General features: G+C 39.3%; 3 protein-coding genes across 9 annotated transcripts in view; 2 read left to right on the top strand and 1 right to left on the bottom strand.

Moving 5' to 3' along the window:
* Positions 1 to 5,873: 5,873 nt before the first annotated feature.
* Positions 5,874 to 10,040, top strand: adh5 (alcohol dehydrogenase 5). Its single transcript, XM_027162295.2, has 9 exons — positions 5,874 to 5,982; positions 6,494 to 6,595; positions 6,937 to 7,078; positions 7,801 to 7,888; positions 8,361 to 8,580; positions 8,690 to 8,950; positions 9,035 to 9,170; positions 9,537 to 9,675; positions 9,764 to 10,040. The coding sequence occupies exons 1-9, from the start codon at positions 5,965 to 5,967 to the stop codon at positions 9,786 to 9,788; spliced, it is 1,131 nt and encodes a 376-aa protein (XP_027018096.2). The 5' UTR covers positions 5,874 to 5,964; the 3' UTR covers positions 9,789 to 10,040.
* Positions 10,041 to 10,715: 675 nt separating this feature from the next.
* On the top strand, positions 10,716 to 15,666 carry eif4ea (eukaryotic translation initiation factor 4ea). Of its 7 annotated transcripts, XR_003442985.2 has the most exons (9): positions 10,718 to 10,871; positions 11,860 to 11,963; positions 12,845 to 12,940; positions 13,431 to 13,494; positions 13,693 to 13,806; positions 13,885 to 14,024; positions 14,159 to 14,274; positions 14,617 to 14,792; positions 14,922 to 15,666. XR_003442985.2 is itself a non-coding variant. In XM_027162292.2 (8 exons), exons 1-7 carry the CDS (start codon positions 10,854 to 10,856, stop codon positions 14,271 to 14,273), a joined length of 651 nt encoding a protein of 216 aa, XP_027018093.1. In that variant the 5' UTR covers positions 10,718 to 10,853; the 3' UTR covers position 14,274; positions 14,922 to 15,666. The 7 variants fall into 7 exon arrangements, 5 of the variants coding, with proteins under 5 accessions (XP_027018092.1, XP_027018094.1, XP_027018091.2 ...); XR_003442984.2 differs by having other exon boundaries at positions 10,716 to 10,871; positions 13,431 to 13,806; XM_027162292.2 differs by lacking the exon at positions 14,617 to 14,792.
* Positions 15,667 to 17,520: 1,854 nt separating this feature from the next.
* adra1bb (adrenoceptor alpha 1Bb) overlaps positions 17,521 to 26,345 on the bottom strand; it is a 9,471-nt gene continuing 646 nt past the window's right edge. The window contains exons 1-2 of the mRNA XM_027162276.2: positions 25,957 to 26,345; positions 17,521 to 18,305 (exon numbers count right to left, since the gene is read on the bottom strand). The exon at positions 25,957 to 26,345 is cut by the window's right edge and continues 646 nt beyond it. Of these exons, the coding sequence (XP_027018077.1) occupies positions 17,782 to 18,305; positions 25,957 to 26,345 (913 nt within the window). The 3' untranslated portion in view covers positions 17,521 to 17,781. The remainder of the gene's footprint in view (positions 18,306 to 25,956) is intronic.

Here is a 26,345-nt window from a genome sequence, read left to right on the forward strand (position 1 = left end):
ATGATACAGTGTGATACAGTGTGATACAGTGTGATTCAGTATGATACAGTGTGATTCAATGTGATTCAGTGTGATTCAGTATGATACAGTGTGATTCAGTATGATACAGTGTGATACAGTGTGATTCAGTGTGATTCAGTGATACAGTGTGATACAGTGTGATACAGTGTGATACAGTGTGATTCAGTATGATACAGTGTGATTCAGTGTGATTCAGTGATACAGTGTGATACAGTGTGATTCAGTGATACAGTGTGATACAGTGTGATTCAGTGTGATTCAGTGATACAGTGTGATACAGTGTGATTCAGTGTGATTCAGTGATACAGTGTGATACAGGGTTAAGGTTAGTTTTACATAAACAGAGAATACTCGCAGGAACTTTCTGCTAAATGTGCATGAAACATCAATGTCAATCAAAAATCAATGCACCTGACATCATGTCACTGTAACCATGACAACAAGCACAGTTTATATATAAAAGCACAGCTAAATGAAAATGAGAGAAGAGGAAAGGACTGACTTTATGCCTTATGATGTACAGAATTGATTTTATACAAAAGGAGTGAGAGCGAGCACAGTGCTGATATGCAACCAGAGCAACGGTCATATAACGGCAGCCTATTATAATGTGGGCGGGGCTATAACGTTTGTTTAATAAAATTGTAATGAGTTTAATTACAAGGAAGGAAAACCTGTGTGAAGGGTTTTTTACTGTTATGAGCACACAGTTGATTAGAGAGGCAACGTTTTGGTGCAGTGTTCATACACATCAGGTGTTCAGGTGTAATGTACAGTACGATAGGTATTTGCTTTAGTGTGGTGCAGCATTAGGATCAAGAATAACCTCCAAGTGATTCCCAAAGGCTTTTTTCCAGTGTGGGGCATTGGAACACACTGAATCACACTGATTCACACTGAATCATACTAAATCACACATAATTTCACTAAATTACACTGTATCACTGAATCACACTGAATCACACTGAATCACACTGTATCACTGAATCACACTGAATAACACTGAATCACACTGAATTACACTGTATCACATTGAATCAATGTACCTGACTGAATCACACTGTATCACCGAATCACACTGAATCACCGAATCACACTGAATTACACTGTATCACATTGAATCAATGTACCTGACTGAATCACACTGTATCACCGAATCACACTGAATTACACTGAATCACATTCAATCACACTGTATCACTGAATCACACTGAATCACATTGTATCAATGAATCTGACTGAATCACACTGTATCACCGAATCACACTGAATTACATTGAATCACATTGAATCACACTGTATCACTGAATCACACTGAATCACATTGTTTCAATGAATCTGACTGAATCACACTGTATCACTGAATCACACTGAATTACACTGAATCACATTGAATCACACTGTATCACTGAATCACACTGAATCACATTGTATCAATGAATCTGACTGAATCACACTGTATCACCGAATCACACTGAATTACATTGAATCACATTGAATCACACTGTATCACTGAATCACACTGAATCACATTGTTTCAATGAATCTGATTGAATCACACTGTATCACTGAATCACACTGAATTACACTGAATCACATTGAATCACACTGTATCACTGAATCACACTGTATCACATTGAATCAATTAATCTGACTGAATCACACTGTATCCCTGTATCACACTGAATTACACTGTATCACATTGAATCAATGAATCTGACTGAATCACACTGTATCACATTGAATCAATGAATCTGACTGAATCACACTGTATCCCTGTATCACACTGAATCTCTAATTCACCGACTCACACCGTATCAGTGAATCACAATGTCTCACATAAAACCAGCTCCATGTGAATCTGTGTGAATCACATATATTATCAGGGAAGGACAGAAACACAGCATGAGCATCAAGGTCAAATCCTCGGTGTCTCGTGTCAATCTTAATGATGCCTTTGGTCCATAGATTTCAATAGCTCTTAAATATAATCTCCACTTTTTTCTTTTAATAAAGACTTTAAGGAACACGAGGCGCTCATCTGCTCTCAGCAGGTCATCGCGACTCCAGCATGCATGAATCCTTGGAGATAGAGATCTGGGGTTTAGGGATTGTCAGTTCTCCTGCCAGCAAGTAGGTAGCAGCAGGGCGCTACAGATTGTGTGGTCAGGTGTCTGTTGGTGTTGATTTGGAAAAGAAGTAGTAAGAGAGAGAGAGTGGACTAGAGAGGAAGTCCAATCCTGTCACTTCAGAGGGCGCACTGAGGTGTCAGCCATCACTAATGAACTGTGTGCACTGTAATGAGTTCTGCAACCAAGAAAGAAAAAGACAAAAGCAGGCTAGAAAATATACTGAGGATCTTTTCCTGTTGAACACAGAAGCCCATGAAGGGGTAAAAAAAGACCCATTTGACAGCATCCATGTGTGAAAGGAAGCTGATTCTGTATGATATTATAAGGATTTGTATAATTTATCCTTACACCTTCAAATGATATTTTACCGCCATCTTGTGGAAAAAGCCTGAATTACAACGTATCCCAAATTCCACAGCAAACCCTGATGATCAACCATAAACCCTAACGATCTGCATTATTCTACTCAGGAATTCGTTTAAAAAGTAAAAAATCTGTATAAATATGATGTCTATTACGTTAATGAGTCGGGGGAATTAAAGACACGCTTGCAGTCCATCTTTAAGTGACAGCTGTGGCAAAATTACCACCTCGATTTATGGATGTGAAGACACGGCTAATTGCATCCTAATGGATCTGAAGTGGTTTCTGTCATTAGGTCTGTGTTCATTTCAAACCAGCCTGTTCTATAGAGCACATTTTCTTTTTTTTTTTCTTTTTTCTTTCACTTTATTTGAGTAATATTATCAACATATATACAGTTGGATTATAACACACTAGTCAAAATATCCAAGGAAAAAATAAATAAAACTTTAGGAAACAGGGAAATGTCTTTCCAGAAACTTTAATAATACAGAAAATGCAATATACAGAAATATATATATATATATATTAAATTAAATTTGATTAAATTCATGATTTATTTAAAAAATTATATAAACTGATGAGTTAAAAATAAAAATAAAATCTCAATCAAATTAGTATTAATATTGAAACAACTACAAAAAGATTCACTTTGACACGGACGCTTTATTTGTGCTCATACACGTTTTATTAAAAAGCACAATACACAAAGGTAAAAAAAAAAAAAACCTCTGAGACTCTTAACAGGCTAAAAGGATAAATAAACAGTACCAGGGCTCTTAATTTTTTTTAAGACAGGCAAGAGTGACATTTCCAACCCCTGGCAAACTTTTCTACAAACTAAAATGTGCTAACCTGACATAGAGGGTTTCTTATTCATGTACATTAGTAAAAATGGTCTTCGGTGCTAAAGCTAGCCTCCTAGCCTACGTGAACTGACAGGATTTCTCAGACGATATAAAGTCGTATTCATCGTTCACATTTAATCTTTACTGCTAATGCTAGCTTCATTTTTTACGGACCTATTTTCAGGCTTATATATAAGCCCAAAGACGTGTAAATCAAACAGACTAATCTGTTGTCCGGCAATAGCAACTTTTATAATGCTAAAGTGAAGTGTTTGTAGATTTTTGTGTAAGCGTTATTAAATATTGTCCACTTCTTAGCGTTGTTATGGTAGTTATGATACTCCTCCAGCTGTGGAAAGATATCCAGCTGTTAATTTGGCAATCCACTCAAGATGCTGGTGGAAATTAGCATCATTTTTTCTATAAGGTATCAAGCAAATGAAGTGATTTAGCATGTGGTAGATGTTGTAGCTTAGCGGTTTAGGTGTTGAAATATTGATCAGAAGGTTGTGAGCTTGACGCCCAGGATTACCAAGCTGCCCCTGCTGGGTCCCTGTGCAAGACCCTCAAGTTGTATAAAACTGTGAGTCAATCTGGATAAGGGTGTCTGCCAAATGTAGAACATTTAGCTTTGTATAAATGCTTGATTAAATAAATTTTTAACACAATAAATATCCTTATACGAATTGTATTGAGCGTTAAAATATGTTATGTTGTGCAAGTCCGTCTGTCCTGCGGTAGTAGAAACATGATAAACACACAGGATCGGTTTCACAAGCTCTCAGATCATCGCATATGTAAACGGCAGCCAGTGTGATCTCTGCAAAAATCACTATTTCAAGTCAAATATGTAACAGAGTGTTAGCCACTGATCTCGTAATCACCGATTCCCTCTCTCTTCTATGCATTACTATCTGTTGAGAAATAATTCACTTTGAAAGAATCGAATCAGATCGTTCGTTTAAAGACGAGAAAGAAATCCAGACGTCTACAGAGTGAAAGACGGCAATAACAAGAAGAAGCGCTATAACATCATATATCTCATGTCACCTTTAACCCAGATCTGTGAGACCGACTGACCTTATGGACTTTGGAGAAAAAAATAGCTGCCCTAAGAGGCTTGAAATGCGCAGTGTGGAATTTAAAGACAGTTTCTTCTATTTCTAATTATATAGAGTAACTCTAACCGAGATTATCTTATGTCATGAATATTCTCATGTGTCCTCATATCTGTATCAAATCGGTTGTTAATTATTCACCGCAGAAGCTCTAATACGTTATTGTTTCTATAGTAGCAGCTTGAACGGGAGGAGCTTGTATGCTAGACGTTCTGATGTAGGAAACGATTCAGCTTCATGTTGGTAACAGTGACTCTGCTTTATCACACCACTCCGTCCTTGATTATTCACCCATAAAATTACCGAGTGTTTTATTCCTTTATACCTGCTATATACTGTATATGCTGGTATAAAAGTGTCACAATTTCCCTTTATAATAATATTTCAAAATAAGTACATAAAAGCCCAAAGCACATAAAACCCCAAGAGATCCTTTTTATTTAGTTTTTGTAGCTAAAGTGTTCTATGTAGTGTTTGTCATTTAGAAAAGGGGTGTGCAGGCTCAGTGGTTAAAGTGTTGGACTACCAATCAGAAGGTTGTGAGTTCAAATCCCAGATCCACCGACCTGTCGATGCTGGGCCCCTGACGAGGCCCTTAGTGATAATGATTGCTAAATGCCATAAATGATCATGTAAACCCATTTAAATGGGGATGTACTGAGAAGCACTGTGACTCATGTCATCTTTTCAATGTTTAGACGCTGTATTTCACCAGAGATCTGAAAAATGTTTTGTTTTTTTTCTCCACATATCGTGACAAACGGGGTCTCGTCTCCTCCCGAACAGTCCAGCTGTCTCACCGAACATCCATCTGTATGACATTAATGAATAAATGTCAGGTGTGAGATGTAAATTTGTTAAAACATTACAACAACATATGAACTTTTTACTCAGAGAGTTGTGTGAATGGGCGTGGCCTAATATGCAAATGCGGACGTTTGATTGACAACCTGATGTGTTATAGTGTTTGCGCTTTAATGTAAACTTCATATAAATTTAATAAATATTTTTTGCCGCAATAAAATTTGTATTGATGGTTTCAGAGGTACAAGACTGTATCAGTTATTTATTTATTTGTTTGTTTGTTTGTTTGTTTGTTTGTTTAATATGAAGGAATGCAGTTTGTCTTAAATTATAAATTTCAATGTGAAAAATAAATAATAAAATTCAAAGAAATACAAATAATTAATATATATAAATAAATAAATAAACGAATAAATAAATAAACAAATTAATAAATATGTAAATACAATTTATTTGCTTGTTTGGGTGTTTATTTGCTTGTTTGGTTTACTTTATGAGTTCACGCCTTACTTCCGGTTTGCAGACCAATCATGTCTCACTGCGCTGTTGTAGTGATGAGAAAAGAAACTCTTCTGTGATTGGAGGAAAAACAGCCTCAACCTCGTTTATGATTGGTTGCAGCGGGAACGGTTCAGCTTTCTTAAGACACGCCCCCTTTTATTTGGCGAAAGCACAAACATGGAGACGGCTGGGAAAGTAAGTCAGCATTAAATAAAGAATTTACGGCTAAAGTGTTGATTAACGCTGGATTTTAAGCCCTAGCGTGTTGCTAAAGCTCTATTCTGTGACCCGTGTGTTCATTTATTCACTGTAAGGTCTCAGTTGGTTGTGTTTATTAACGTTTTTAGCTCTGAAATGTAAGTTTTAATGAAAGTGTGTGTCCTCGTGCACAGTGTATGTCCTCGTGCAGGTCTTAACATACGGCCCTGTGGGATACCTAATCAATCATTACACATTGCATGGGGAATTTTAACCCTCAGATGACATGCAGTCAAACTTTAACACGTCCATTACACTAATACATGTCTCATGGCTATTTTACACGAATGCGCACATGCATTGTTATTTATTTAATTGTTTATCTATTTACTTATTTATTTATTGTTCTTTATTTCTTTTTTATTTACTTTATTTATTCATTTATGTACTTACTTATTTACATATCTTTTATTCATTTATTTATTTATTTACTTACTTATTATTTCAGGTGATCAAGTGCAAGGCTGCGGTGGCCTGGGAAGCTGGAAAGCCTTTATCACTGGAGGAGGTGGAGGTGGCACCACCCAAAGCCCATGAAGTGAGAGTTAAGGTAAATATCATTCACTTCATTCGGTCAGCGCTGAAATGCAAGTAGAAAGTTTTATTGAGTTGCAAATATTTATCACGTTTTAGCTTAAGTTATAATCACTGACAATCACACCTGAGATATGAAGCTTCCACTGTGCAAGTCCCTGTGACTGAGCTGTAACTATGGAACCGATAACGTATTATATTATTAAATCTAACAATATTCTTTATGACCAATCAGCATCGAGACTTGAGCATCACCGTGGTGTAAGAGGACAATAATGTGTGTGTGTGTGTGTGTGTGAAGGAGAAAATGGTAATTAGTTAAGCCGAGTTAACGAGTCGTCGTTTTACGTGTTTCAGATCCACGCGACGGCCGTGTGTCACACTGACGCCTACACTCTGAGCGGCAGCGACCCCGAGGGTCTGTTTCCCGTCATCCTGGGCCACGAGGGCGCGGGAACCGTGGAGAGCGTCGGGGACGGAGTGACTAAGTTCAAACCAGGTAGGGACTTCTGAAAGAATTCTGAGATGGTCAATTTTAAGATGAGATTCTCTTTCACACTTCTTTTTTTATTTATTTTTTTTTCCAGATACACTGTTACCATAGAAACATCTAGTTTCTAGTTGTCTCTCTAGATTAGAATTATTATTATCCGTAATCAAGATGAAACATGATTTAACGACGACTCAAAGGGAGATGTCACATCGCGTACTAATGAACCACCCAAAAATGCACACACTGATAAATTTAGTTACGTTTTCTGCAACGTCACAATGAAATATTTTTGTCATAACTTGCTAAAAAGACCAACACACTGTTCTCCATGATTTTTTTGTATTATTATTATTTATTTATTTACTTATTTTTTTTTATTTGCCATCTGGTTGGTCAGGAGGTGGGACGACATAACTGCGTCATCATGGATACACCGTGCATACCACGTGTGAATTAGCTTTAAGGGAGGGTTTTGGGTCGGATAAACGTGTGAAAGCGCCGTAAGGAAGGTTAGTAGACTGATGTCGTTATGCAAATTCTCAGGAGTCACGTTGTCTGATACGTCAACGGATCTTTTACTCAACATGCACTAAAAAACTGTCACGTAAGCGGTACGATGTACGTGTGATTTATTGTTGCAGCTATACGAAGGTACCAGGATGAAACTGCTGTTTAAACATTTAACAGTGTTCTAATAATAGTGATGTGTATTTGTTGTCGTTGTTTAGGAGACACTGTGATTCCTTTGTACATCCCACAGTGTGGAGAATGCAAGTTCTGCAAAAACCCCAAGACCAACTTGTGCCAGAAAATCAGGTTTGAATCGTTCTATTTATTAAGTGTAAATATGCTGTTAAAACAAAAACAAACGCATAAAAACGTCAGACACCACAGACGCTCACACTGTAGGCTGATTCTAAAGTACATTTTGCTGACTAGAATACAGACATTTGCATACTTACTAGTACGAAGGGTTATTTATTAAGGGAAACTGCATGTGTGTTTACTTTCCATGAATCCATACAACCTTCCTTCTATCCTTTCATCCATCCAGTTCTATAACGTATCAGTACACATGTGCAGACTAGTTGAATGTATCCTCACTTACCTCCTTGCATGCCAGACCTCCTGGACCCCATGTTATACATGCATTCCTACATGACTTCAGCTTATATTCGATTACATGCCTGTTTTGTGTACTTGCTTAGGATTATTTGCATGCGTATGTACTCATCATCTTAATCGCTCACGCATACGTCTGTACTCTCTTGTATGCTTTGTGTCTCAGGGTGACCCAGGGACAGGGTCTGATGCCGGATAAGACGTCCAGGTTCACCTGTAAAGGTAATCCAGTCTTCCACTTCATGGGCACCAGCACGTTCAGCGAGTACACGGTGGTGGCCGATATCTCACTGGCCAAAGTGGATGAAGGCGCTCCGTTGGATAAAGTGTGTCTGCTCGGCTGTGGAATCTCGACAGGATACGGAGCTGCGCTGAACACAGCCAAGGTGTTGCAGCTTGTCTCGGCGGGTTTACTGAACAATCAGATATACGATACACTACTGGAGGTTTACCTGGTCGTGTGTGTGCGTGTGTGTGGTCCTTGTCTCCCATCAGGTAGAGCCCGGGTCTGTGTGTGCAGTGTTCGGTCTAGGAGCTGTCGGACTCGCCGCCGTCATGGGCTGTAAAGCCGCTGGAGCCTCCAGGATCATTGGCGTGGACATCAACTCTGAGAAATTCGAAATGTCCAAGAAATTTGGCGTCACTGAGGTTGTTAACCCAAAGGACCACAGCAAACCCATCCAGGAAGTGCTGATGGAGATGACGGACGGAGGAGTGGACTACAGCTTCGAGTGCATTGGCAACGTCTCCATTATGGTAAAGCGAGAGTAGAAAAATGGTAAAAAAGAAAGTGGTGCAGTATATTTGATGTATTTGTGTAACTGTGTGTGTGTTTGACAGCGTGCCGCTCTGGAGGCGTGTCATAAGGGCTGGGGGACAAGTGTGATCATCGGTGTGGCTGCAGCCGGTCAGGAGATCTCCACCCGTCCGTTCCAGCTCATCGTAGGACGCACGTGGAAGGGCACCGCGTTTGGAGGTGGGACATCAGCCGAGACCTCGACATTAGAAGGGTTTAAACCGTCTGTGTCTGAATGACCGGTTTAAAAATGTTTAATAAATGTGGAGCACTCGAGAGGTGCGAGAAGAAAGCTTCAGCTCTGTTGTGGAGAGATCTCGGGTTTGAAGACTTCCAAGCATTCAATACTTCATTTATTGTTTTGACATCAAAGTAAAAAGTTCAAAAGTAAAAGTCTCTCTTTTTTTTTTTATTCTCATTAGCGATGGTGGGATTAGCATCATTAGTGTTGGTCATTGTAGCCTCATCAGCGACATCGGTACGATCGGCATCAGATGTCTCCTTCAGATCATTTAATCCAAAGTCTCTGTGTTGAAATCTTCACAGGCTGGAAGAGCGTCGAGAGCGTCCCCAAACTGGTGGACGATTACATGAACAAGAAGCTGATGGTTGACGAGTTTGTGACTCACACGCTGCCTTTCGCTCAGATTAACAAAGCCTTCGACCTAATGCACGACGGAAAAAGGTTCAGCTCTACTTTTTAACTGAAGGTTTTACTCAGTTATGTTAATAAAAAGTTCTCATCACCGTTTTCTATTCTGTGCTTTCCACAGCATCCGAGCCGTCCTGACCTTCTGAAGAGCAGCTTGAAGTCCTGCAGAAATATTCAATCATTAGTTCATTATCATTAGTTAGTTCATGTCTGACATTAATTACTAAGCACTTAAAGTTCTGATCCCGATCCAGTGTTTGTGTTTGTTAATTACTAAGCACTTAAGGTTCTGATCCCGATCCAGTGTTTGTTACACAAACACAAATTTGTTCATGAAAATGGATGATAAAATGTGAACGTTTGTCTGATTATTTAATAAAATTCACACCTGGAACAAACCTGTTGTGTTGGTTTTTGTTCATTAGTTAGTTTTCAGTATTATTGAGAAAAGAAAAAAAAACACGTTATTCAAATATAAAGTTCAGACAACTCTTCTGTCTGTTCACCAGATTAATAAGGAACATAATATAATTTGTGTTATTATGCATGGCTTAATAAAAAAAAAATATATTTTATTATATTAGTGTAATGGATGTGATTATTTATATATATATATATATATATATATATATATATATATGAGAGAGAGAGTGTATATTATAATTTATATTTTTCTTGCAAAGCCACATGTATATATGGATGAACATTCCAATCTAGGCTAATTAAGTGATGATTAAGTGATTAAAAAAAGAGGGTAATTAAAAAGAAAATGAATAACTGAATGTAATATTTCATGTATTTAATTTAAATCTTATCTATTTCAGCTTAGCTGTTTCTCTTCTTTTTAATTCTAATTAATGTAATATTTGATTTCCTAACATTTTTATTTATTTTCATTTTGTTCAGTTTTCTTTCCATTTAAATAATTTTTACATTTTTTTATTACGTCTCGTTTTATTTTAACCATTTAATGTAACAGAATTACATTTATTTTATTATTATTTTAAAATTCCTACAGCTTTACAATGTGAACACCCTACAAGATGCAGCTCTTTAGTGCACTTCACGTCGTCACCTTGTTCATTTGAGACACACCACTCACACACACACACACACTCACACACACACACACACACACACTCACACACACGCGCGCGCGCACAGACACAGACACACACAAACACACATACATCACCTCACAGTGTCAGAAGATGGCGACTGCTGAACCGGTGAGAAAAAACGTGTGAATTTAACACGTTTGTTTATGTTGTTAGAAGTAGGAGCAGCTCATATAAACACTGTGTGATGGAGCACAAGCGTCTCTCGTTAGGTGTTTGAGTGTTTTGTCTTAAATAACTAACTTTAGTATTGATTAAGACGGAGTTAAACCTGTTAGCTGGATCACATTAAAACTGCAAGATTTAGCTCTTTAGCTTTAGCTCTTTAGCTTTAGCTCTTTAGCTTTAGCTCTTTAGCTTTAGCGCTTTAGCGCTTTAGCGCTTTAGCTTTAGCGCTTTAGCTTTAGCGCTTTAGCTCTTTAGCTTTAGCGCTTTAGCTTTAGCGCTTTAGCTCTTTAGCTTTAGCTCTTTAGCTTTAGCTCTTTAGCTTTAGCTCTTTAGCTTTAGCTCTTTAGCTTTAGCTCTTTAGCTTTAGCTCTTTAGCTTTAGCGCTTTAGCTTTAGCGCTTTAGCTTTAGCGCTTTAGCTCTTTAGCTTTAGCTCTTTAGCTTTAGCTAGTGGGCGGATAAGTGACCAGTTGTGATGACTAAATGTGGGATTAGTTCTATAAATGAGGTTTTTCTGTAAATATATATAGTTACTTTTGACTTTAAGCCTTTGTTTACTCGCGTCATACAGCAGCTGTGTTTTATATTAATTAGCTACACTGTTAACTCGCCTCAGGCTAATATTAGTTAATAGTTATATAAATTAGTTATATGAAGTATTTATGTGAAATTTCCAAACTGTGTTTTGATTGAATTCTGGATTATTTTGTGTGTTTGTTAACTAAAGTGTTCAATAAAAAGTAAAATTCTCGATTCTGATTGGTTGATGAAGTGAGGAATAGAACTCTGTGTTATGACGTGAGAGGAAAATAATCAACGGCACCGAGGTGTGATGACCGGATCACTTTCCTACAGCAGTGTTTTTATCGTTTAGATACTGTACATACGTTTCAGCACGTGTTTGTTTATTTGTTTGTTGTTTATTAATTGTAGGAAGTGAACCAGATTACATCGAATACAGAAGAAGAGCAGAACGAAGCTGCTGGCCAAGAAATTGTAAATCCTGAGGATTATATTAAACATCCACTACAGAACAGGTACAGAATCATCACTGCCCTCAACACACCCCCACACACACACACCCATACAAGTCGGGGGCAAATCGTGGCCTAGTGGTTAGAGAGTCTGACTCGTAATCCTAAGGTTGTGGGTTCGAGTCTCGGGCCGGCCACGACTGAGGTGCCCTTGAGCAAGACACCGAACCCCCACCGAACACCGAACTGCTCCCCGGGCGCCGCAGCATAAATGGCTGCCCACTGCTCCGGGTGTATGTTCACGGTGTGTGTGTTCACTACTCTCCTCCTCCTCCTTCCTTCTTCTTCCTCTTCTTCTTCATCCTCGATCTTTACATTCTATTTCGTCCATTCGCATCCAACTTCTCCCTTTTTTTCTTTTCCTTCTTCTCCCTCTGATTCTTATTCTTAACATTCTTAACTGCTTCGTGTTCTTACCCGTGACACTCTCCTCCTCCTCCTTTTTAATTTTGTACTCCTTCTTCTTCTTCTTCTTCTTCTTCTCATCCTCCATCTTTTGCTTGTCCTCCATCTCCTTCCTCTCCATTTTTTTCCTCCTCCTCTCCTTCCTCCTCCTTTTCCCTTCTTCTTCTTCTTCTTCTTCTTCCCCTTTGTATGACTTTATTAGATGGACCCACATTTAGACACGTTAGTCACTTTCTTCTCCTCCAGTGTTAGTTGTTGAGTTTTTATCTCCACAATGAATTGTTGCACATCGCACATGGTTTCTCTTTCATCTTCTTCTGTCACTCTCGGCCTGTTTCTTTATGTGAACATTAATGAGGATTGAGACGGCCATCGCTCAGACGCGAATAGCGACGTGAGCTGGTTATAAAATTTAAACCTTTGAATCAAATGACAGAAGAAGTGGTGATTAGTCGTGATGTGTGTTTTTTCACTCCCAGATGGGCTCTGTGGTTCTTTAAGAATGACAAAAGCAAAACCTGGCAAGCGAACCTGCGACTTATCTCAAAGTTTGACACAGTCGAAGACTTTTGGGCGTAAGTTACTTCACCTTAACGTTCTGTGTCGAATCTGTGCTAACGATCGTCTCTTTATCATCACTAACACTGTGATTAGTAGCTGAGCAGCATCGAGTGACACGAAGCCGTCATATCCGAGAGATTGATAGGTTTGGGGCTTAAACAAAAACAAAAGATCATTACTAAAATCCATTTCCTAAAGAAAATTAGTTTAAAAACTGCCAATTGAGTAGCAAGTAATCTTGTGACCGAATCGTCCAAGAAAACACCTTCGCAGTTCGCTGCATGACGTCAGCGCCAAAAAAAAACCCAACATTATCTTTGGAGGCCATTTTTTCTCTCCTCACTTTGCATCTCAGTCGTTAGACTTTTCTCTCAGAGGGGAAATGTGATTACAGAGCCACCAGGGGGCAGTATATGATTATATTTCTTACATCATCTCATTTCTTTATATGAATTAAAAATTCTGTTTGAAGAACGGCATTTTTTCCGTCTTTTCTCATCTTAGACTTTACAATCACATCCAGCTCTCCAGTAACTTAATGTCTGGATGTGATTACTCACTTTTTAAGGTAAGCTGTTTTATTGTTATGATCGCTTTGATTCGTTTTACTCATTCGCACTTGTACACACTTGAGGTGTCAAATAATGAATGTAGAAATGTCTACAGCATCGGAGCCCCAGGACACAAAAGAGCGTGTGAACTGAAGAGGGTGTTTTTTTTTTTTTTTGTTTGTTTTGTTTTTTGTTTTGTTCTCCCCTCCGAGCAGGACGGAATCGAGCCCATGTGGGAGGATGAGAGGAATAAACGTGGTGGACGCTGGCTCATCACTCTGACCAAACAGCAGCGCAGAGCAGATTTGGATCGCTTCTGGCTCGAGACGGTGTGTATCCTCGCTCTCAGGTCCACTGATCCATCAGGTTTTTATGAAAGTGTAACGAGAAAAGTGTGTTTGTTTCAGCTCCTGTGTCTGGTGGGTGAAGCTTTTGACGATCACAGCGATGACGTGTGCGGAGCCGTCGTCAACGTTCGAACGAAAGGAGACAAAATCGCGATATGGACGACGGACTACGAGAACAAAGACGCGATCGTACACATAGGGTGAGGACGATATGGAGCCTCGGAGAGTTCGAGTTCAGGAACCATTTTTTATATTTAACTGAGATTTCTATTTAATGTGTGTGTGTATCTGTGTGTCTGTGTGTGTGTGTGTCTGTGTGTGTGTGAGATTCTAGGCGTGTGTATAAGGAAAGGTTAGGCGTTCCGTCTAAAGTCATCATCGGCTACCAGTCCCACGCAGATACGGCCACGAAGAGCGGCTCCACCACCAAGAACAAATTTGTTGTCTGACGTACGTCTCTCTCTCTCTCTCTGTCTCTCTATCTGTCTCTCTCTCTCTCTCTCTCTCTCTCTGTGTGTCTGTCTCCCTCTCCCAGTCTTTCTCCCTCTCTCTCTCTCTCTCTCTCTCTCTCTCTCTCTCTCTCTCTCTCTCTCTCTCTCTCTTTCAGTCTCTCTCTCTATTTCTCTCTCTGTCTCTTCCTTCCTCCCTCTCTCCCTCTCCCCACCACCCTACTGATAATAGATTCTGGAATCTGATTGGTCAGAAGGAGTTTTATATATTTATTTTCAATAACAGCAGCTCGTGCTTATATGAACGCTCTCGTTCTAATACCTTATCGTTATCCTCCTACAGCAACAAGGACCCGTACGGGACAGTTTGTAGCTCAAGCAGGAACTCGCTTGTTCTGTGGCTGTTCAAGACTCTTTTAAATCTCTTTCTACACCAAATAGAGCGTTGTTATAGCACACACACTATGTAGGGAGCCTACATAGTGAATAGGGAGGTGAAATATTAGTGACATATAAAAGGTCAGGTTGCATGTGGATTTATTTATTTTTTAATTTATTTGTAAGATATTAAAGTTTGGAATGTGTTTACATTTTTTTTAAATATTTTTTTTTCTCTCACTTTCTTTGTTTCTTTCTTTTCCCCCCCAGAAATTGCAGCAGTCCTGTTTAAGAAAAGAGGAAAAAAAACCCAAACAAAATAAATTTGCATCTAACAGCAGAGTCGACGAAATCGGAGCGTTCTTGTTTCCAGGACGACGTGGGGGAAAAAAATCTTGGGACATTTATGGAGACTATAAAAGCGGTGTACGTCTTGTACACCTGCACGGTGTATAAACACCAGACCACGTGATTGTTTTTGTTTTCTTTATATTTTCCCTTCTTTTTATTTTATTTGATTTGATTTTAAACGTCATTATTCCGTATATCATTAATTACGAACCGAGACGTGATCTCGTCGCGGTGTTATATTTCGAATGTGTTCAATTAAAAAAAAAAAAAACATTTGTTAATTAATTTTTTTTAAAAATACGTTACATTTAAGGCTCTTTTGAATACTACACTTTCAAGCTAATTTATTTCTGTGTTGTTTTTTGTCTTTCGCATTTACATTTTAGTTCATTTTAGAGTATTAATACGATGATGTGTTAAGACGCATCGAGGGTTTTTTTTTTTGTTTACTTTCTTTATAGTGTTGTACATCTCTGATTTTTTTTTTTTTGTTGTTGTTGTTGTACTTTTTTTCATTTAATGATAAATGATTATAAAGAGTTTGAGAGTTCCGAAAGCTCCTGATTCAAAGATTTACAGATAAAAGAAAAATGATTATGAGGATTGTTTAAGTGTAAATAAATTTGTACAGCGCGTTGTCTTAACGCCGTCTTTATAGACGTCATCTGTTGTGGTGAGTGGATTATTTTTTTTTCTCTCCACATTTAATATCGTTGAAATGTAGTGATTTGAATCTACATTAAGTTACAGTCGTATTTATATATTTACATTTTTGGTATAGATGGGATTTATGTTCATAAACATATGATCTCATGAACCTAAATACATAAATAAATAAGATTAAAGTAGACGTTAAGCCGAGATGAGATTAGAGCCGCTGTGATCTCAGTGCTCTGAGTTTATCGTGTTTTATTTATTTCATTTGAATTTAGGATTAAAAACTGTAAATATTCTGCATTAATTTACAGGAATTCAATCATTCTGTGAATTCTACTGAATTCTGTGCGGCTTTTTAATCCGATTAGATTTAATTAATTTAAGTCACAGAGAGAAATAGAAATAAAATAGAAAAGATTTTATTCCATTTTTTATTTTTACTTCTGTTAATTTCGACATCAGATCGTTTACTTGGCGAACGTTACGAGTACGTTATAAGTACGTTCATGAATTTTCAGGTCAAAATTCTAAAATTTCAAATGGAGCGCTAATTAAAATAATCCTCTTTTAGTTCTGATCAGTTTAGAAGAAACCTTCGTTGAAATTTACGTTGATGCTACATGATTTAATAAATTCTGAATTTTACGAAATTTCCGGAAAACGCAATTGATTAAAAAAAGCTAATTAAAATCTAATTCAAAAGACAAATCGAGGTGCTGTTTTTATCTTTTACTTTTATTCTTTTACATGTTTATCATTTGTTTAATTTTTCACCTTTTAGAAAGTCTTAAATCTATATATTATACTATATATTTACATAGAAATAAAATTCCTTCTTTTTATTACTGAATTTGTTTATGAAATGACTAATTCCGGACCAACACACACATGAGCGTCGTCCTACATCGTTTATTCCAAACTATCTGCTAGAATTCTCCACCTTGGAGTGAAAATTATAGAACATTTCTGTAATTTTAGACATATTCACGCTTTAAAGGTCGTCAGCTTCTCTTTTAATTCAGAGAGAATCTTTTATCGGGGTTTTACGGCTCGGTTCGGCCGAGCCGGTCCTCCTCGACTCGATTGTGTGATGATGGAGCTCGGTATTCAAAGAGGTTCTGAGAGAAGAGAAGCGTGTGAGTGACCAAAATGAATCGGAAACAAATTTCTACATAAGGAGAAATCGAACATGATTCGTGATTCGGAAGAAAAACCGAGTGAGTTTTTTTATACGTGGATTTTAGAGTTTAAATCACCGAATTATTTTAATTACTCACCAATTTCATAAACATTTTATAGAATAATTGTTTCATTAAGACTCTTGATTTCAATCATTGTTTAGTTGCCATGTTGTACATTCAGCTTTGCCTTTTATGGAGTTTTGTGGGCGTGGCACAACTAGGTAAATGCAGTCTATGTGCTGATTGGCTTTGGCCAAAATTTGTACACAAGAGTTTTTGTACATTTTGTAGGTGAGTTTGACCAAAACTATTTATATGCAACATTATTATGAGGAAGGAGGCACGGTGGCTTCACCTCACACCTCCAGGGTCGGGGGTTTGATTCCCGCCTCCGCCTCGTGTGTGTGGAGTTTGTATGTTCTCCCCGTGCCTCGGGGGTTTCCTCCAGGTACTCCGGTTTCCTCCCCTGGTCCAAAGACATGCATGGTAGGTTGATTGGCATCTCTGGAAAATTGTCCGTAGTGTGTGTGTGTGAGTGAATGAGAGTGTGTGTGCCCTGTGATGGGTTGGCACTCCGTCCAGGGTGTATCCTGCCTCGATGCGGTAGAAGATGAATGAATGAATGAATTATTATGAGGGAAATAAATGACGAGAAAAGAACTGGCAAAGAAACAATCAGGTTATTCAGATTACTAATAAAGCAGAAGATGTATTAAGAAAACACAAATTGCGTAGTTAAACTGGTGGCCAGTCTGGTGCAGATCAACTTCTGTATTAGCCTCTTGTGCTAACAGTAAAGAAGCAAACCTCAGACTGTGTAAATATCTCGGCTGACTGACAAAGTTTGGGGAAAATAGAACATTTCATACATTTATATCTCATTAAGTCCAATTTTTAAATCTTTAGAATGACGTAAACACAGAGTTTATTAGTCGCTAGGTTTAAGAACAATGTTCTCTGCTGCTCGACTGATCTTTCGTCTCGCCGTCCGAGAACGTCTCCGCGTTTATGGGATTTATTTGTCCGTTGTCCTGCAGCGTGTCCTCCCTAACGGGCTCCAGAGGATGATCTGTTGTAAGGCTCTCCGCAAAAACCGAGTTGTTCCTGCTCCGTGGGTGAAAGTGTCCCTGGTCTGGGAACGGAAATGGACTCTTGCTATGAAAAGCAGGACTGGGACACGGGCTGGAGAAGGACAGCGTCCTCTGGCTGCCATACACGTAGCTGCCAAAGTTCTCCATGGAGTCTCTGGAGTCTTTCCTGTTCTGGCAGGACGAGGTGCCGTGAGGAGGAAACGTCCTCCACACCGAGCCACGTCTCCGACAGCGCAGGATTCGAGCAAACGCCCTGCGGAACTCACGGCTGTAACACGGGTAGATGACGGGGTTCACGCAGCTGTTGAAGTAACCGAGCCAGAAGACGAATTTAAAGACGGATTTTGGAGGACGTAGGTCAGTGTTGAAGGAGACTGGAAGAGAAGAACAAAAGCAGAATTAACTTTTTAGGAAAAAACAGAAGGTTCCTTAAGGTTCTTCAGCCGTTTGGACCACAGACCAAAACAACATAAAACACATGGTTCTTGTTTTCTGTATTAACACCTAGGAGGTCCTCAAACTGCCAGTGATTAACTTCAGACACAATTCCATTCGTGCTGAAATCAAAACAAAGCAGTAAGATAGGACAAATCATAAGACATAAAAAAATAAATAAAAGCTAGAAAAAAAAAATAATAATAATATATACATGTACAGAATTTTGGTTAAAAAAAAAGTATTATTATACATATTATACTGTTAATTTGTTTAATGTAAAAGCATTGTGTGTGTGTGTGTGTGTGTGTGTGTGTGTGTGTGTGTGTGTGTGTGTGAGAGAGAGAGAGAGAGAGAGAGAGAGAGAGAGTTGTAAGTTGTGTTTTAAGAAGAACTCTGTCCGTATGTGTGTGTCTGTGTGTGTAAGTTGTATTTTCTCTTTGTGTGTGTGTGTGTGTGTGTGTGTGTGTGTGTGCGTGCAAGTTGTATTTTAAGAACTACTCTGTGCGTGTGTGTTTGTGTGTGTGTGAGTGTGTGTGAGAGAGAGAAAGAGGGAGAAAGAGAGACGGAGAGAGGGAGAGAGAGAGAGAGGTGTCAGGAAACTCCTCCTTTCTTTGTTAATTATCCGAATTTCCTCTCCATGTGAATCCAAGCTTCAGTCCTTCATTTCACAATAAACATCATAAGAATGAAGAAAGGGCTGAAGTTTCTTTACAGATTATACAATAAAAAGCCGGAAGATCACATTACATGCAGGGGAGTGCAAACTTTTGCACCGGAGGCCATGTAAAAATAACACGAGTCACACAGTCGGCTGTAACGCTGCACCATTCATGGGTCCTGATAAAAAAAACAAGAGGTTTCCTCTGTCTCTGAGTACACTTCATGACACACACACACACACACACACACACACACACACACACAGAGTTGTTCTAAAAACACAACTTGCACACACACACACACACACACACGGAAAAAGTTTGTCTTAAAACACATCTTGCACACACACAAACACACACACACACTCACTCACTAACTCATACACACAGACACAAAGACAAAGTACAACTTACACAAAATACAACTCACACACACACACACACACACACACACACACAAACACACACACACACACACACACACACACAAACACACACCTTTAATAAGTGTTAAATACAAATCTTCAAAACACTCACTGTATAAACACTGATATGTTTCTTAAACAATTAATTCAATTATGATTAATCTTTTGTGTCCATGTTAATGGGCCGTTGCTATAGAAACACTAATGTGTTAAAAACCACTAAACCTTTCCTGTTTAGAGCTGCGGATCGATAGAATAGTGTCATGCTATTCTTTTCTCTCTCTCTCTCTCTCTCTCTCTCTCTCTCTCTCTCTCTCTCTCTCTCTCTCTCTCTCTCTCATTCGCCTCCCTGGTAAATATCTGGATGGATGTTTGATGCTAAGCTTAGTTTCTAATAAAATACCAGTCCAGCCCTGACTCGAAGCGTGGGATTCGGCTCAGAGGTCGAGTAAACTTCGGTGTGACTCAATGCTAAGGCGTTAGACTGTGGAACATATTTCTGTTTTTTTTTTTTAAGCTCTCTTATCTAAAGCAATGAGAAACACAGACACAGAGACATCACTCTCCTGACACAGCTCTAATAGAATAAATAAAACTAAACCCACTTCCTCTCCTGAAGCCATATTCAGTATTAGTTATACACAAAGGGGCGGAGCTTACCTAAAGTAAAAGTGTGTTACTGAATAATCTTTTGTAACGACGTTACATCTGATTCTAACCTTGAAAAAATTCATTCACTGATTAATTTTTCAGCATTAAAGTCTCTAAAAATTATAGCATCTGAGACATCGACGTGTCTTTTATGGACTTGGAGACAACTCCACGATTTCTTTTCGGATCTTTACGGAAGACAAAAATCTGCTGTTATTTTATGAACCTGACCAAAACGATTTGAAGCGTAATTAAATTCCATGAGGGTTTAGATTAGGATCTGTGGCTTCATTAAGTTAAATACAGTGTGCTGGATCAAGTGCTATTTTTTCTATTCACTGTGTAAATAAGTAGAATTAAAGTTAAAGTGATGTGGAAAGTTTTCATGCAGCGATATTTTGCTGATACACTCAAACCGATCATATTCATCTTTCTGTCAGGTTTAAAGTGTTCGAAGGCAGTCGTCCGGGCGACTACAAAAATGTACAGGTTTGGGATTAGGAATTAAACACAGGTGATTTCAATCATCTGAATCTAAACATGTAGCAGGTAAATTAATGACACTGAAATGTTGTATAGAAAAATTGAGATTGTTCAGTCTCAGAGACCATTTAAGGTGCTGTGTAAAGGTTTTTATGAGAGCAATTTAATTCGTTCATTCATTCATTTTCTACCGCTTATCCGAACTTCGGGCATCGAGGCAGGATACACCCTGGACGGAGTGCCAACCCATCACAGGGCACACACACACTACGGACAATTTTCCAGAGATGCCAATCAACCTACCTTGCATGTCTTTGGACCGGGGGAGGAAACCAGAGTACCCGGAGGAAACCCCCAAGGCACGGGGAGAACATGCAAACTCCACACACAAGGCGGAGACGGGAATCGAACCCCCGACCCTGGAGATGTGAGGCGAACGTGCTAACCATTAAGCCACCGTGCCTTCCTCAATTCGATTCAATTCAATTCAATTTGTTTGTGCTGCACATTTAACAACACACATTGTCTCCAAGCAGCTTTACACAAGTATAGAAACAGTTACTGTATATTTCTAACATCTATCTCTAATGAGCAAGCTGGAGGTGACAGTGAAGTGACAAGTCCCTGAGATGATATGAGGAAAAAACCTTGAGAGGAACCAGACTCAGAAATGAACCTCATTGTCAGTGATCTCTTACTGTTACAGTACATGCTGAGATAAAACCCTTCACCCTCATCAGCTCCAGCGCTCGTATATAATGACCGGCTGTTAGGCTGATGGAGGATCCCAACGGAGGTTTCCGGACTCCAGAGCAAAATATATTCATATGTTTATGTGTCCGTCTATGATTGGTTGTATTTTTTTTTTAAAGTAGGCGGTTCTTAGCCATGTTGAAGGAAACCCGCTTTGGTTCCTTATACGCAAAAACACAGCATGTCATTTTTATCACCACAAAAAACATAAACCTTGTGAAGCTTAAATAAACTTCTACGATTTCTAGGACGGCTTTTGGAGTTGAGACCGTGAAGCTGGAGTCAGATATTGTGTTGTTATAGTAACAGAACAATTACATGGGGAATAAAACCCTAACATCATGCTTTCATAGGACACGAAGCAACAAATCGGCCGTGATGTGACAATCCTAAAGAAACGCCATACTTTTTTATTGGGTTTAATATACAGACGAAGTTAGCGCCTTAAGCTAAAGTTGTGACAGCTAGCAGCGGTTCCAGTTCCTGCTGTAGCTCTGACTGATACAAATCCTTACATAATCCACGAGCTAGCTAGCTAGCTAGATATCTGGCTAGCCCTGTGAGGGAATGAGGATTTTTATAAATATTGATTCTAAATAATCCACATATTTTTTTGCATAGCTTTGTCGCGGATTAGCTAAACGCAAACAGCTAGCTCTTTCAAAATGTAAATCTCTAAATATACAGTCATTAATTATAACAGATCAATCTGAGGACCTGTAACTGAACGGGATGCACTTATTATTTCCAGGGATTTCAGTACAGTGTAACAGATATTGCGTCATCGGGTAGGCGTGGCCTATCTGATAATCTAACCTTAACCCTAACCATAACCGTAGTTTTTGGTTGTTTATTTTAGAAAACAAATAAACAACCAAAAACTACAAAAACTTTTGTCCTTCGTAGTATGCTGTTTTTTTTTTTTTAAAAAGAGGGCGTTTTTCCAAGACCTCCGTAAACACGGCCACTTTACGTTGTGGTAACGAAACCCCTGGAATTTAGTGAATGCCGTAACTGAAGTAGCTTTGATAGCTAAATAGCTAGCTAGTCTAGTAGTTACTCCAAGAGCAAAACAAATGATAACGTTTTATAGATTAGAAGACGAACAAACGGACCGGAACGGAATTGTTAATAGAGTAAAAAATTACAACTATATATATATATTTTTTAATTATTTTAAAAATACATTCAATAAAGTCTGTTTAGCTAGCGATATTTTTAGCAAACAAATAATCACGATTTCATGTTTTTATAATCTGAATTTCATTTGTTTTGTTGTGGATTTATTACATCCTTTTTGTAAGGCTGATATCAGGAGTTTCTCTTTTTTCCCAGATACGATTTTGGAGCGCTACGATGTTTAGCGATGTGTTGTGTAAGACTAATGCACTTCAGATGCTTCTGCGCCTTGAGAGAATAAGCGGTCATGCGGTGCCGACAGACGTGTGTTGCGCAGTCCGTGCCGCGGTGTGCGCTTATTATTGTTGTCGTTACATAAACGTTCTTACAGGCTAAGTTTGTGTTTAAATGAAACCGTGTTCAAGGATGGAGGAGAAGAGAAATCAGCATGCTACAGTAAGTGTGAAGAGAGAATGTACAGAACACACACACTCCATTTCTGAAGTTTTTACCTCCTTACTATCTCCGGCGTATGAAATATGACCCACTAATTCTACATGCTGTCCAAAAAGACAATAGGATCGAGCTACGCTGACCGCTAACCGATTCGGAAAACAGGATGTTATGGTACAGACTGTATATCTTTCGATTGTTTGCTTCCTTTAAGGGCCGCTGTAAAAAGGTTTGCGATAAAACCTTTATATATAATTTTTCAGCTTGCGTGTGCATGAAAAAATCTTGGAGCCTTGGGAACTTGTTCTTAGAGTCGAGATTTTTAGACTGCATTACTCTCTCACTCACTTTCTGCCGCTTATCCGAACTTCTCGAGTCACGGGGAGCCTGTGCCTATCTCAGGCGTCATCGGGCATCGAGGCAGGATACACCCTGGACGGAGTGCCAACCCATCACAGGGCACACACACACACACACACACACACTCTCATTCACTCACTCATTTTCTACCGCTTATCCGAACTACCTCGGGACACGGGGAACCTGTGCCTATCCCAGGCGTCATCGGGCATCAAGGCAGGATACACCCTGGAAAGAGTGCCAACCCATCACAGATCACACACACACTCTCCTTCATTCACACACACACACACTACGGACAATTTTCCAGAGATGCCAATCAACCTACCATGCGTGTCTTTGGACCGGGGGAGGAAACCCCCGAGGCACGGGGAGAACATACAAACTCCACACACACGAGGCGGAGGCAGGAATCGAACCCCGACCCTGGAGGTGTGAGGCGAACATGCTAACCACTAAGCCACTGTGCCCCCCCACTACATTAATTTATGCAAAATTTAGAGATCGGATTTGACGGATCACGTCTCGAGGGCGTCTCGCTCTGATTGGTCAGTAGGTTAATGATTCATTTTCTACAACAGTAGTTATAATACATCACCGTTTCTATAGCAACGACTTACGCAGGGACTTGTACGGCGAACGTTCGGATATAATCGCTGACACGCTGAAAGAAGAATATATAAATCTGAAACTTCTGTCTAACTTGACAAGCTGTTTTTTTTATTAATGTAACTATAAACAGATAAAAAAAACACCAGAGTTAACATTTTAACGTTATGTTTATAAAATCTTTACGTCTTTTTTTAGTCTGTCTAATTAAAACCCGTGTCTCTGCCGAGCTAAAACGGGAACTTGTGAGCAGATTTTTTTGGAGGATTATCATGCCAGGACTTTATCTTATCATCCTGCCCCTAATCTACAGAAAGATAAAGCACTATGCTGCTAAGCGACTCAGGAAATCCCAGGACCCGGTGCAGAGGTCTGCTCGTTATTCTGAGAAATCTTGTCTAATTAAGAGCCAATCCAGCTGCACTGTGGCCCCGGGGCCATGACCCTGGGCTTGCAGAGGAATGACTGTGATGTTAATGCATTTATAATAACCACACGATCTAAACATCTCCATTCTCACACACAGCTTCTCCCAGAGCACAGCTGGATCAGCAAAGCAGCAGCCCTGCAGGGTGAGCAGGAAGTGGAAGGGAAAATAAAAGCCCCTCTCCTGCTCTCTTTAAGTTTTCCTCCACGGCCGTCCTCACGACCGTGGCAAAAGGTCGACACCACGAATTGTCTATTACTCTCTGCGTGACCTGCAACCGGATATCCGGCAGCGTTTGAGCACAGGGCAGGATTTATATATATATATATATAAAAAAAAAGAACTTTTCAAAAGAGAAACCCCACTAACAGAGTAATGAAGTCCATGATTGTGCTCCAGGCACTTAAAAGAGTCAAAACACATGCTGGTGATTCACAGACTCTCAAAAAGATGGTTTTAACACGAAGCTTCTACACTGAAACCAGCTGCAGGATTAATATACACGAAATCACACGTTATTACTGAACCAGATAGATAGATAGAGAGAGAGAGAGAGAGAGAGAGAGAGAGAGAGAGGGAGAGAGAGAGAGAGAGAATTTAGCCTGATGCTCCCTCCACCATTTAAACCTAATCGTCCTGCTTTTGGAAGTTTACTCAAGTGTTCAAAAGCTCTTTAGATGGATAAAGTAAAAGTCCATCCTGAAACAGTTTCTTTTCTGTTTTTTTGTAGACTGGTGCTTGTTATTTAAGGCTGTTTATTTTTCTGTTGTCTGTCACGCAAAGATCACAGGATGGCGTTGTTATTGCTAGTGCAAGGAAACCCTTAAGGGATAAAAAAAAAAAAAAAAAAAAAAAAGATTCTTTCCTCATGTCAATTTCGACTCACATTTCCGAGATATCCAGCACAGAAACGGCGGAGATGTCAGAGCGAAGTGCTTGGCTCACGTTCCCACAATGCAGTGCAACTATACCATGTTTATGGGGTAAACAATGAAAATGTCGTTAAACTGAAAATCTCCACTAGAAGTTTGTTTAAGGTCACACGATAATCATAAAGATTTACATGCGACTTTGGAGTTCTTTGAGGTCCTAATTTTCCATGACTTCCCCACGTGGACAAAAGGAAGAACCCATAAATGTTCTAGATTTAATCTCTGCTTCCCAAGAGTGTTATTAAACTGGGAAAAAAGGGGTTTCCCTTTAGGGAACTCGCAAAGGTAGCTTGGTGTTGCTTTCATATGTAAGTTCTCAAGCCAGATCCTGAAGAACACCGATTTTACACATTTTCTGTCTAGAACACAGCTGAATCCATTCATCACCTACGAAACAGCACCATTTCCTGGATTGAATCGGGTGTGTTAATGCAGGAAAAACACAAATGTTCAAGACAAGGTGTTTTCAAGGACCAGGGTTACTGTAGGAACCTGCTCTTTCTGATAAAGTGCTTTAAAGAACTAAAAACATCTGACACACATCCAGCAACCCTATGTTGCTGGATGTGTGTCAGATGTTTTTAGTTCTTTAAAGCACTTGGTGTATGAATTATTATTATTATTATTATTATTATTATTATTATTATTATTATTATTATTGTTGTTGTTGTTGTTGTTGTTGTTGTTATTATTATTATTATTATTATGCTACGTACCGATGGGTAAGGTGATGAAGAACGGCAGCCAGCACACGGTGAACGCTCCGACCAGAACTCCTACCGTTTTGGCTGCCTTCTTTTCCCGGGAGAATTTCAGGACCGTGACCGAAAGTGCGCTCCTTTGGTGCTGCGCCGAGTCCTCGCGCGACCTGGAGCACTGATGGATCCTCAACGTGACGTCCGTGGAGTTTATTCTCTCTTTCCGGACGCCCAGCTCCAAACTCCGACTCGTACGTTTAGCTACAATGTAGACCCGGCAGTACATGGCGAGGATGACGGCTAGCGGGATGTAGAAGGACGCGAGCGAGGAGAAGAGCGCGTAGTAAGGCTCCTCAGTGATGTCACAAGCGGTGTCGTCCGGCGAGCGCGCCTGCTTCCATCCCAGC

Source organism: Tachysurus fulvidraco, chromosome 17 (genome assembly GCF_022655615.1).
Source record: "Tachysurus fulvidraco isolate hzauxx_2018 chromosome 17, HZAU_PFXX_2.0, whole genome shotgun sequence".
NCBI classification, from domain to species: Eukaryota; Metazoa; Chordata; class Actinopteri; order Siluriformes; family Bagridae; genus Tachysurus; species Tachysurus fulvidraco.

Bases quoted from the DNA above. Each gene is read 5' to 3' on its own strand.
- adh5 (XM_027162295.2), top strand. The intron at 7,889-8,360 runs GTTTGAATCGTT...TTTGTGTCTCAG, and splicing joins AACTTGTGCCAGAAAATCAG to GGTGACCCAGGGACAGGGTC. The intron at 9,676-9,763 runs GTTCAGCTCTAC...TGCTTTCCACAG, and splicing joins CTAATGCACGACGGAAAAAG to CATCCGAGCCGTCCTGACCT.
- eif4ea (XM_027162290.2), top strand. The intron at 11,964-12,844 runs GTACAGAATCAT...TTTCACTCCCAG, and splicing joins AAACATCCACTACAGAACAG to ATGGGCTCTGTGGTTCTTTA. The intron at 12,941-13,430 runs GTAAGTTACTTC...TTCTCATCTTAG, and splicing joins ACAGTCGAAGACTTTTGGGC to ACTTTACAATCACATCCAGC.